The following is a 13037-nucleotide window of genomic DNA, read 5'->3' as shown; positions in this document are numbered from 1 at the left end:
CTCCTCCTCCTCCTCCTCCTCCTGCTGCTATTATACTGCTACTGCCTCTACTGATACTGATACTGAGCTCCTCTTACTCATTCTCCTTCTCATTTGCATTCCGGTCCCTTTCGCCCAGCACCTACTCATTTTCCTCCTCCTCCTCCTCCTCCTCCTCCTCCTCCTCCTCCTCCTCCTCCTCCTCCTCCTCCTCCATCTCCTCCATCTCCTCGACTTCCTCCTACCACATTGAACCTTTTGTGTATTCAGGAAGGCTGGTGTTAAGCCCGAAAACTAACACAGTTCCCCCTTCAGCCTGACTTTGTTCTAGCATTGATCCCCCTAAAAAAGTCAAAGAAAACGGTCGTCTCTCTCCCCGCAGTTGACTTTCCTTCACATTCTGACGTTCTATGAATAAGATATAAAGGCAAAATATCGGGAAGAATTGCCTTAAAAAACGATGACCCCCGACTTTTGCTGCTAAGTTTCTGCAGGCAAGATCTTTGTGTGGGAGGGTCTATTACTGGCGCCCGCTGAGAGGAATGTCAGGGTTATCCATTATTCCCGATGCCAGAACGATGCGCTGCTGTGATGCTGTGATGTTTTCGTGCGTGGGTGGGTGGGTGTGTGTGTGCGCGTTCTTTGGGGGAATAAAGGGATTTAGGATACGAGTGCGCTGTTTATTCATTTTTACTTTATTTATTTATTCTTTTATTTATTTATTCCTAGTTTATCTTGTATTTTTTTCTCTTTTCTGATCTCTAATTCTTTACAGCTTTGTTTGACTTTTCTCCCTTATTTTAATCTCCCTCTCCTGCTCGCGCTTACGTCATTATACCGTTTTCTTTTACCTGTATGCGGTGTTTCTATGATGTACTGTGTATTATTGTATTGTTGATTTCCGTATGTGGTGACCCTATCAATGGCAACACTAAGCCGATATTTGTGTGTAACAGTTTCATGGGGATTAAAACTGGAGTGGAAGCGACTCGATTACAATACGCTACAATTATTATCATTATTTTTTTTATCACTATTGCTGTTGTTATTGTTTACTTACTACTACTACTGCTACTACTACTACTACTACTGCCCTTTTCCTTCTCTTTTTATCAGCCACGTAGTCCACTATTAGGCTTAAACAAGTAAACACACACCCTCGTTACAAAATAATAGGTCTCCTGGCATCTGTTCCTCTTCATGTACACATATATACACCGCTTCCCAGACCACGACGAGGCTTTCCTTTCCGTCCACCACTTGTACAAGTCTTCCCTCCAAGGACTCAATTCCCCCAGACCTCTCTGTTTATATCCTTTCATTCCGCGCACCATTCTCAAGCACAAGGACTCCCCCTCGACCTTAGACAAACATCGCTGGAAATTCTGAGGAAACTCGCCCCTGCCTCCCTCGCAGCCCCTCAGCATTACACATCAGGTATTCACAGCGCGGCGCCACGTTTCCCTCCCAGTCAGGTCCTTAGGATAACCATATTTTACTCCCGATCTACCCTTCCCTCAAAGTACTTGTGAGTGGCGGGTTTGGGTTCCTAGATTCCCTATATTTCACGTTACGGTAGGAAATTTTCGTGGCACTTTTGGTTTTTAAGGTGATTGTATTCTATGGGCATATTAGATCCATGTTTCGTATGGAGTGTGGTTAGTTGTGGGTTTTTGTCTTCGTTTTAGCTACAGAATAATCTTTTTTACCTACAGAATAACCTTTTTACATCTATTTTTTGGGTACCGGTTCAAGGTTTCCATATAGGGCAAGTCAGATAACATTATGCATATTTCACGTCCAATCTAACCTTCGCTGGGCCTGGGAGTACTCAGTGGCGGGTTTGGGTTTCATTTTAAGCTCTACTTTAGCCACATTTCTCGTTCATTTATCAGTCACTCATACGTCACTGGCACCACGTTCTTATATCAGTAACGTCAAATAAATTTCTCGTTAAGGTTTTAGTCTCCACAGCTCGAGTAACTACATTTTACATCCATTTGTCGCCCACTCAATTGTCACCATGTTTCCCTTTATATATTTAATTTACTCCTCACTAAAAAAAAAAAAATTCGTATTACCGAGTTCTTTGACTTTCAAGACTGGCCACTTTTCACGCCTGTTTATCGCTCACTCAGACGTCACCCGTATTGCGTTTCCGTCCATGACCGTAAATGAATTACCCTAATTACGTAGATATACTTATTTTATATCCTATCTACTCCTCACTAATAGTTTTCGTAAAGTATTGGTCTCTATAGGTGAAGAGCAGCCACATTTCACAGCCATCCATCACTCAGACGTCGTCCATACCTCGTTTCCCTCAATGACGCCAAATAGATTTCCATATTTTACATTTTATCTACTCATCGCTAAAATTTCCCGTCAGTAGCTGGTTCTGGTTTGTATAAAAGAGCAGCCACATGTCACACCCTTTTACCACACACCCAGAGGTCACCACTAGTATTACGTTTCTCTCAATGACCGCATACTTAACATTCTAACTACTCTTCAACATTCCTCCAAAGTAGCGTCCTAGCATCTATCGGTTTTGGCATCTATAACACAAGAATAACCGCATTTCACACCCTTTATCGCTCACCCGCGTCACAGGCAGCACGTTTCCACATCCGTCACGCCACACACACACACATAATTCACACTCGATCTGCCCCTCGCTGGGAATACTTGCGGGTTTTCGTCCCCGTTACAGGACCAGAATAGCCGCATTTCACAGCCATTCATCGCTTATTCACGCGTCACTGCTAACATGTTTTCGCCTCAGTCAGGCCTTTAGGATAACCATATTTTACACTCGCTCACTCTGTCATTAGGACGTAGATGCAATACATTCCGTTCATTCATAATAAACTTGGAAATAATTATATAAAACGGCCATTTTCCGCTTACCCAGGCGTCTCTAGTAGCTTTTTTTTTTTCTTTTTTTTTCTGTCATACTCTTAAAGATAACGATATTTTATTTTCGTCCATCCTGTCTTTACAAGAATTCAGGGGCAGTATATTTGCGTTGTTCATTAGAAAACCTTGAGACAAATATTTCAAGTTTGTTTATTCTATTTTTTTCTCACCAACAGGCAGCATATTAATTTGCGCCTACAATAAACCTTTCAACCCGCTTTCATCTTTTCGGCACAACTCATCTAATAATCTACAGAAAAAATAACTTGAATTGCTGAAATTTTCCATGGCTAGGAACACAATGGTAGCGAATTAATATCTGAAATATAATCATGCTGCAGCACCCTTACTGCTTAAATAGCCTTTTTACATGTATTCATCTCTTCTCTCTATCATCTATGACTTAAAAATTAAATTACTTGACCTGCTAAAATTTTTTCAAAGCCAGGAGAATAATGGCAGTAAATTAACACCTGAAATGTAATTAAACTATAGCACCTTTATACCTTAAATAGCCTTTTTACACATTCACCTCTCCAATATAACCAACACCTGCCACATGGGGAAACAACACGAGCCCCTGCAATCCCAGAAGAAAGGAACGTAACTACAGAAAATGAGAGGAAATTGAGGTACAAAGGACATCAGAACTTTACCTTGCCCTCTCGCACTTCCTCACGACGTAGGCGACGGCGAAGACCAGAGCCACGACAGCTACACAGGGACCCAACACCGCCTGCAGGAGAGTGATACAGTTAAAAAGACACAAAACACTTCTAACTACATTGTCCAGACATACACAGAAAACACTATAACAACATTTTAACTACCGTTCTTCCCATTATACAGTGCGAGACGTAGACACAGGGTATACACTAATTACACTGTTAAATGAAAGGACATTACCAGTGAGAGAGAGAGAGAGAGAGAGAGAGAGAGAGAGAGTATTCCACTCGTGTACCACTCAAATAGACCGGCAGATGAATGGAACAGACTCCGTAATCAGGTTGTTAGTGCTGAGTCATTGGAGACCTTTAAAAAGAAGATTACACACATGGATGGGAACGATAGTGGAAACAGATAGGTACGTTTCATGCAGGGACTGCCACGAATAGACCTGACGGCTTCTTGCAGCTTCCCCTATTTCTTTTTTATGTTCTGTGTTCTAATGGAATGTAAATATAGAGTCTATAAAAGGAAAATACAGCCAAAAAGTAATCAATAGAAGAGAAGCTGTTGTAAGGACGTAGTCACACCCACACCAGTATTTCGAAACCTTTTAAATTCTCAAAGATCAATTTCAAAGGCCACACAGACGAATAGCCATGTTCTGATGAATATTTTTCCTTATCGATGAGACAGAACCCTAACAAATCTATCACTAAAATCACCCTTGAAAACCCGAACAATTTCCACTAGACCCAGCAGAGACAGGACGGAAGCCGAAACATTCGAGACCTCAGTTCTCAGACTAATACTTACGCTAAAGGAAACAAGTGAGACTAGTAACATCACACATCATCCGAGGCAGGAGGCACACCAAGGGACGTCAAACATCGAATCGGTTGCAGAAGGGGCAGGATATTGACAAACACGCAATTAAGCCACAATATCGACAGGTGTGCAGGGAGACAGGTTAAGCTGACTGGTAAGTGACAGAATGAGTGTTACCTGGCAGTGCAAAGAGGCGATCAGACAGGGAGGGAGAGAGAGATAGAGAGAAGGAAAGAAAAAGAGACATGGAGTGAAGGATAAGAGAAGGGAAGAGAGAGAGCCAGAAGAGGAGGGAGTGAAAGACAGAGAAGGATAGAGAGAGACAGAGGCAAACAAGTAGAGATAGAGAGAGCCGGAGAAAGAGACAGAGGGAGAGTGACTGATTAAGTATACGGGGAACGATGAAAGGAGAAAACGATAGGAGACAAGAGAAGGAAAACATGCACGAAGACAGGAAGGAAGAGGAGGAGGAGAGAAGGAAGGAAGGAGGAAGGAAACCCGAGTCTCCTACGTTCTGATTCAGCACTTTTCCAGCACGAACCTTCCTCACTCTCATCCTTCTCTCCCTCTACTCTCACAAGCTTTCATTGCTTTCACCATCCTCTCTTCTTGCGCTCCCACCTTCCTTCACTCTCACTTTCTTCACCTTCCTTATACTATCTCTCTTTTACCCTTTTCTCTTCTTTCACTTTCTCCTGTTCCAATCTTCCACTCATCCTTTCCATTTGCTTCTTCACCGTCCTCTCTTCCTCTCTCCCTCCTCTCCCTCTCATCTACTCCCCCCCTCTCTCTTCTTCTATCATCCACTCATCCTTTTATCTTTTCTCACAACCTCCTTCTCATTCTCTCCCATGCCTCTCCCACTTTTCTTTCTCCAATCTTCCTTTCACCTTCCTTCCTTCAACCTCCTCTCACCCTCCACTCTCACCCTCTCTTCTTTGCCTCACAGTTGCGAGGGGTCACAGTCATGAGCGGTGTTGCGTCCCTCCCGCCTCATTGTCTGGCCCTCAGGAAGCTATTACGTGCTGAAGGTATTGAGCATCGTCACATCCAGACAGGGGACTCAAACTCAGACTCATTCTCTCCCTCCTTATCCTCCTCCTTATCCTCCTCTTCCTCCTCTTTATCATCATCGTCGTCATTTTTATCGTCGTCATGCAGTTTATTTGTTGTATTGTGTGTGTGGATTTGTTTTTGTTACGTACGTCGTCTATCTCTCTCTTTCGCTCTCGCTCTCTCTCGCTCTCTCTCTCTCTCTCTCTCTCTCTCTCTCTCTCTCTCTCTCTCTCTCTCTCTCTCTCTCTCTCTCTCTCTCTCTCTCTCTCTCTTCCAATGCATTTAACCATTACAGATCTAACTGCGTTCCCACTCACGCGTCGAGAAAATACAAGACTGCACAAAGATAAAAGCCTCGTCATGTCTTTCCGCTTACCGTATTTATATCTCCCTCTCGTTCACTCTCCTTCTTCCCACAACCTAACCTAACAGCATTTATTTCTCTCTCTTTCATTCTCTTCCCCGAATCTCATTTCTCTTCACTTTCTCTTTTAAGTTCTTGTCACTCGATTATTTTCTCTATTTAACAAAACTGTCAACCTTGAATTATTATGACGTATCCATAAAACAACCCGTAAATACATGTAGTAATATTTTCTATGTGAACTTTAACCGTTACGTAATTCATTCACTTCTAATTAAGAGGGAGTGCGTGTGGAGTAGCAGAATAGAGGGAAAGGGTATGTGTGTGTGTGTGTGTGTGTATGTGTGTGTGTGTGTGTGTGTGTGTGTGTGTGTGTGTGTGTGTGTAGCTAACAGGGTAATGAGTTTGTGTGAGTGTGGCGTGGGTGGAAGACAGCGCAAGTGTGTATATGTGTGTGTGTGGGTGGGTGCATGTTGGCAAAGTTTTCCTCTCTTTTCCTTTAATTTCCTGCACCGAAAAGCCAACTCGAGGCCTTATGGCGGTGTGTAGGCGAGGCAAACTGCTCCAGACCAACTCAAACCCGACTAACAGACTTTTTTGCTCGACGCCTGCAGGTTACTTCCTAACTCGTGCGCTGGAACGAGGGTGCTGGGGAGGCAGATGAAGACAGAGGAGGAGGAGGAGGAGGAGGAGGAGGAGGAGGAGGAGGAGGAGGAGGAAGGAAGAGTAAGAGCAGCATCTTCACCGCAACGTCCACAGCCTCGCGATCCATTTTGACCAATATCTGACCCTCACCTTTGACCTTTCCGGGAAATACACGAGCGGAATTCGAAGGAACTACATAATATCAATCCCCCGCCCCACCGTGAGCCCCTGAACTCCTCCTCCCCGCCTCTTCTGTACGCAGCATCCCCTTAGCAGATTACAACACGAAGGTGAAGAACGAAGAGAAGAAGGAATCGAAGAGACTAATTTCTGGCTACTACTACTACTATTATTATTATTTCTACTACCATTGCTACTACTACTACTACTGCTGCTGTTGTTGTTGCTGATATTACTACTATTACACTGCCACTACTATCAGCAACAACAACAACAACATTACCACCACCACCAACTAATGAAAAACCACAAAATAAAGCTGATTCAGAAGTATAAGCGTGCATACCTGTGTACGTGTGTGTGTGTGGGAGGGGGACAAGCAAGGTAGACAAATTGTGATGAGTTAAGCAAGTCACACCAGGGAGCGAGTGGAGAGTTAGAGTAAGTTAGACAGCACAAGGAGACAGCTTAAGAGACACGTTGACAGGCACGGTGGGAATGAACTGACAGTGACTTCACTAGTAGCGGAGAGTCTTGGAGAGGGAAGAGTGGGTGGGTGAGAGGGGGGGAGTGGGAGAGGCGAGTTTTCCTTGGCTGGTGTGGAGGGAGAGAAGGCGAGTGGTGGTGATAAATGGCGCTTACCTGACGAGAGAGAGAGAGAGAGAGAGAGAGAGAGAGAGAGAGAGAGAGAGAGAGAGAGAGAGAGAGAGAGAGAGAGAGAGAGTGTGTGTGTGTGAAATAGTTTATCCATACTGAGTTTCGGGATGAAGCTTAGGAAACGTACCTTTTGATTTTACTTAAAGTTTAACCTAATCCCCTGCGAGGACCTGACGTAAGGGCAACCAAGTAAATTTACCTGTGTTTATTTGCTTACCCTGAATGAGTGAAGGACTGTACAGGTAAGGAGTAGAGAGAGACAAATAAGGGACGTGAAAGGCAGAGCAGCTAGACACAGTACTCTCAAACGTGGTCTTATTTCGACTTTTCACACGACCTAGTGGAAGCTGATAGGGTTTTCAAGAGAAATTTCATGATTCCACCAATAGTTTAACTCTTTCACTTCAATATACAATAATTCACAGCATGTATGGAATCTTTATAAGCATCTACAAGAATGAATGGAATGAAAAGACTGGATTATGCAACTTTTATGCGGTACAGTGTTTGGAGGTGGCTGTATAACAAGAAAAGATGTCTCGAATAGTTAATAGTTAAGGGGAGACGTGGAAAATAGTAGTAAAAGGATTAACAAAGATTATGCACCTTCAATGCAAAAAACCCATGAGGACTTCACCAATTTTCTCTGTGGTCTTTGGAAATAAAGTTAATGAAAGCTCGAGGCGTTTTAGAGTACGTGTTTGAGTGAGGAAGATGGAAGAGGACTGGGTGTACTCGTATGTGTGGTTCATGATTCTAACGATACTTTAAGATGAACTATGCATCAATACGAAAAACTCAAAAAACTTTCCTAATTATCTCTGTGGTCTTCCGAAATAAACTTAATGAGAGCTCGAGGCGTTTAAGAGTACGTGTCTGAGTGAGGAAGATGGAAGAGCAACACAAGGCTGAGTTCGTGTGGGGTATGTCAAGAAAACCTTCATAAGCTCCGGTACGCGTTGCTGCGAGGAGCTGTCTGTTATCCTGAGATGAGCCGAGACAGGAGGAAAGGTAATTAATTTAGGCATGCTGGACTTAAATTAGTTGAGCAAGAGGTAAGGCAGGCTAAGCAAGTACTCGTATATGACCAAAGCTTTACTGGAGGACAAGGTGTACTTAGTGTTACTCAAATGAGGCTCGTATTCTTCTCAAACACTTCCTTCTCGTGCTGACTACTTTCAAAGGACACAGAGGTGAATAGTCGCACTCATTGATGTTTTCCCCAGCATTGATGCAGAATTCTTGTCAAACTATCACTGCAATCATATAAACATCCTTGAAAACTCCCATAATTGTCACAGGAGCTTGCTGAAAATAGTAAAAAGACGACGAAAAGTTTACGAGTACGACCTAAGCAAAGCAAGGCGTGTACTAACCAGACAATGCTATACAGAATGATACAAAGGACAAGAGTAGAACTGACTGGGAAAGAGTCGTGCGCAATAATACAAAGAGCAGAACTGAACCAACTAATAAAGAATCACGTCAGTCAATAAACGCTGAGTCATCCCTCCTTCCTTCCCAATCCCAGTCCTGCCCACCAATCAGCAGAGCACTGTGTCGCCAGGCCTCGCTCAGTCCTCGTGTGCACCGCGAGGCTGGCGAGTCTGCGAGGGGCGACGTTAATGATTCCGTTGCGGCGCCATGAAAACTTTTATATCGATCAGTCGCGTCCACCAACATCGGAATGACCGCCACCCAACCCACCCTGGCCGCCGCCCCTTCACTGCTATGTCACCCGCGCCCAGCCACAGTCATTATCCGCCTTTTTACCCACGGCGCTGAATGAGTACAAGAAATCCAGTTTACACATCGTCCCCAGCGGCCCCCAAGTAAACGTCCAGGGCTTTACACGCCGCTGGACGAGGGAACTTGTCTCATCACACAGGAGAAACATTGAATAAACCAGTCCTTTTGTCCTGCGCGTACCTCAGTCTCCCCACCTCCCCCCATTTCCGATATTACACCATAACTCGCCCTTCGTTTTCTCCAAAGCGGTCTCCGAGGCTGATTTACGAGCGGAAACTTCCTCCCAGATAACCTTGCGAGACTCCCACATATTTCGCGTCGCAGGGAAGAGTCACCAGCCCCCAAAATGAAGTCCCCGCTAGCGTGCCCTTCAAGAACGATCCTCCCTCTGCCCCCTGGTGGAAGGAAAACGACGAGGAGCAAAAGGCCGAGTGTAAAGACGAGAACGATGACAAGAACGACCTTGACGAGAGGACCACTATATATATGGGAGTAACGAAAACGAGAACAAATGGGAGCAAAACGAGGACGACAAGAGTGCCAGGAAACGACTGGGAGGAGGAGAACGACACTGACGATGAGGACAATGAAGAAGAGAAAAATAAAAGAGGAAAATCAAGGACGAGAAAAGATTTAAGGATAACTATGAAAATATTTACGAAAAGGACAATGAGGATGAAGGAGAAATGAAAGGAAAGCCGGGAAGGGAATTCATTTGATGACGATGATGAAAGGGGAGGAAAATTAAATAACAAAAGGGAAGAAAAATTAGGAAAAGGATGAAAAATGACGGAAGAGAAGTGCGTGTAAGTTAAAAGATAATGAGGTTGATGGAAACAATGATTTCAATATGAGAGAAATGCGAATAGATAAAAAAAAAAAAGAACATACATCTTACTTGCTGATAAACAAATACGTGATAAAATGAAATGAAACCAAACGACACGATACACAAAGAAATTAAACAATTATGAATTACACTAAACACTAAACTAAATTACACTAAACATCGTTCAATTAAATTACGTGTCCCCACGCACGACACACACACAGAGACACACACACAAACACACACAGACACACGTGAAGAGGTCATACAGCACGTCAGTAACTTGGGAAGAGAGAGAGAGAGAGAGAGAGAGAGAGAGAGAGAGAGAGAGAGAGAGAGAATGTAGCCAGTAAAACAAAAACAATATACCTAATACATAATATATCTAACCTAACCTAAGCGCACCTACTCCATAAACAAACACACAAACATACATACATATAACAAACAGATAAACACAGACGCCCACATAACTCACCCAGTGATATGCCGCCCACCATCCTGTGGCGTGAGGGTGTGAGCCGCCCACCGCTGCAACCCGGGCTGACCCAACGCGCCCTCGGTCATAAGAGGTCACCGCCATCTCCCCTCGGCCTGGTGGGAAAAAGAGGAAAGAGTAAATTGTCACCTGTCTGAAAACTTGAATTCTCTCTCGGCCAGGGACAAAAAGTGGAGAGAGAGAGAGAGAGAGAGAGAGAGAGAGAGAGAGAGAGAGAGAGAGAGAGAGAGAGAAACTGTCACCTCTCTCAGTACTTGAATCTCCCCTCGAGCTCTTGAAGAAAAGGGAAAAAAAAGGGAGGGGATAGAAATTATTTACCATTTTTGCACTTAAATCGCTCACCTTTTCCCCCCCTCTCTCTCTCTCTCTCTCTCTCTCTCTCTCTCTCTCTCTCTCTCTCTCTCTCTCTCTCTCTCTCACTTGTTGCACTAAAATAAAATGGAAAAAAAAAGGAAAAAACGAAAAATTGAGAAATAGAAAAATGCGAGTTATTTCAGTGCCTCGCTCTCCCACTCGCCTTGCCATGAGGGGAAATAAAGAGAGGGAAAAAGTTAGGAGAGTAAATGATCTCTTGGTGTTAGCACTTCACTCTTCCCCTAAGCCGTGAGGGAAAAATATAAAAAGTGGAAGAGAAAAATCACATCAGAATTCTTGCTGCTGCTTATTTCCCCTCTCAGTCCGTCGGTAGGAAAGAAATAAAAGAGGGGGAAAAAAATAATTGCCAGTCGTTCTGATGAGTACTCAAGTTTCCCCTTCAGCCTCTATGGGTAATTTTTTTCCTTCATTCGTAGGTGAAGGGAATTAAGGCAATGATAATCGAGTAATACCACAATAATGAATTTATATCTCCCCTTCCTCCCTTCCCTCCTTCCCTTCCCTTCCTTGCTTCCTTCATTGCTTTCTTCCCTTCTTGCTCTGTCTTTCTTTTTGCTCCCTGCGTCCATCCCTCTTGACGCGGTGGAAGGGAAAAATAATAAGCAGCGAGATGCATAAATCTTGCGACAAAGGGCGTGATGAGGGACACTGCTAGGTGGTGGTGGTGGCGGTGGCGGCGGCGGTGGTGATGAATGGATATAAATGAATAAAATCAAGAGGCCTCTCCAACATCTGCTTAAAAGGGAAGCATTTCTGAAATTCATTGCAGAGAGGCCACCACGCCAGCCACACAGGATTCCTACCTCCAACTCCTCCTCCTCCTCCTCCTCCTCCTCCTCCTCCTCCTCCTCTTTTGTCCCTCCCTCTCGCCCTCCATTCCCTCCCTCCCTCCATCCCGCAGGACTCTATCTCCCCTCCTCCCTCCACTCCTCCAACCATCCCGTGACCCCAGGCAGAGACCCTCCTCCTCCTCCTCCTCCTCCTACTCGTGGTCCTCCTGCGCCCCTCCCTCCCTCCCTCCTCCTGCTGCTCCTGCCCCCACACACCACTCCTGCTGATCAATACTAACTATGTCAGCCCTTGTTGGCTCCTGCTGTGATGCCCTGCGCTATTGGCGATCCACGACCCCTTCCACCTGGCTGACACCCACCTGCACCCTCCTGACCCAATGATATCCTATTGATCGATTGGCAGCTGCTTCATCCACCTCCTGACGCCCTAGGTTGCTTGAGAGAGGTATCCTATGCGACTTATGAGGGATGTCCTATGCGGCTTAAGAGAGATATCCTATGAGACTTGCTAGATATCATATGGGAGTTATAAGAGGTATCCTATGCAATTTACGAGATATATCCTATGTGCCTTATGAGAGATATCCTATGCGATTTGACGAGAGATATCCTACGCCCTGTACTTCCTCCACATATTTTTTGGAATCCTACGTCCTTTCCCCTTCGCAAGTTCATTGACCGACATCCTTCTTCTCCCCGCCCTCTGGCATCCTGTCGGCTAGGATCTTACACTCTCTTCACCTAATGATCGAATCCTACTGCCTCTCACGTGTTCTTCGGCTGATATCCTACTAGTACTTCCTCCACCTCCTAACATGAAAGATCCTTTACCCCTTTACCTAACAGAGGATATTTTGAATTCTGTTCGACTCTTGACCAGCAGGGGCACAGGAAACGCAGGTAACAGTGCAGGTGTTTATTCACAGAAGGTGTGAACAGAAGGCTGGAGGTAGGTGATCTCTCGGCGCCAGGCCGCGCACTTCCACTTAACACTTATGACTGAAGCCTAGCTCGTTCACTCATACACGTATTCATGCCTCACACAAGTCTCGCTCATTCACTCGTTCACACAACTAGCTAACAACCACACACCTCCCCCGAGACATAAGGAAGATTCCTTATCTTTGTTATGGCTACCGTAACACATGAAACAAAGTTACAATGATTGAAGTACAGAAAACACGGTACATATACACAAAACAAACACAGCGTACAATGAACACGTACGACTAATCGTAGGTGCTACGGTGCCACCGCACCTGCAGTCGTCTCGGCTCCCTACGCTGTCGGCTGCTTCGACGCTCTGGTTGCTCTCGGCCACGGTGTACCCCCGTTACCCTGATGCTCCGGGCTGCCGGGATGGTGGTGTTCCTCGTGACCCTGATGCTGAAGCGCTGCACACCGCCATGAGCGGTGTGCTGCTCGACAGGAAGGGGAGCAAGAGGTCTGTGTGGGCGTAGGTGTCTTCTATTACGCCACATCACGCGACCGCTGCCCATC

General features: G+C 45.0%; 1 protein-coding gene across 2 annotated transcripts in view; it reads right to left on the bottom strand.

Moving 5' to 3' along the window:
* LOC135107952 (uncharacterized) overlaps positions 1 to 13037 on the bottom strand; it is a 54017-nt gene that overhangs the window by 25430 nt on the left and 15550 nt on the right. For both annotated transcript variants that reach the window (XM_064018410.1, XM_064018411.1), the window contains exons 2-3: positions 10351 to 10466; positions 3555 to 3634 (exon numbers count right to left, since the gene is read on the bottom strand). In XM_064018410.1, coding sequence (XP_063874480.1) covers positions 3555 to 3634; positions 10351 to 10466 — 196 coding nt within the window. The remainder of the gene's footprint in view (positions 1 to 3554; positions 3635 to 10350; positions 10467 to 13037) is intronic.

The sequence above is a fragment of the Scylla paramamosain genome, chromosome 16, assembly GCF_035594125.1.
Source record: "Scylla paramamosain isolate STU-SP2022 chromosome 16, ASM3559412v1, whole genome shotgun sequence".
In the NCBI taxonomy this organism is placed as follows: Eukaryota; Metazoa; Arthropoda; class Malacostraca; order Decapoda; family Portunidae; genus Scylla; species Scylla paramamosain.
This window is presented reverse-complemented; position numbering and strand designations above follow the sequence as displayed.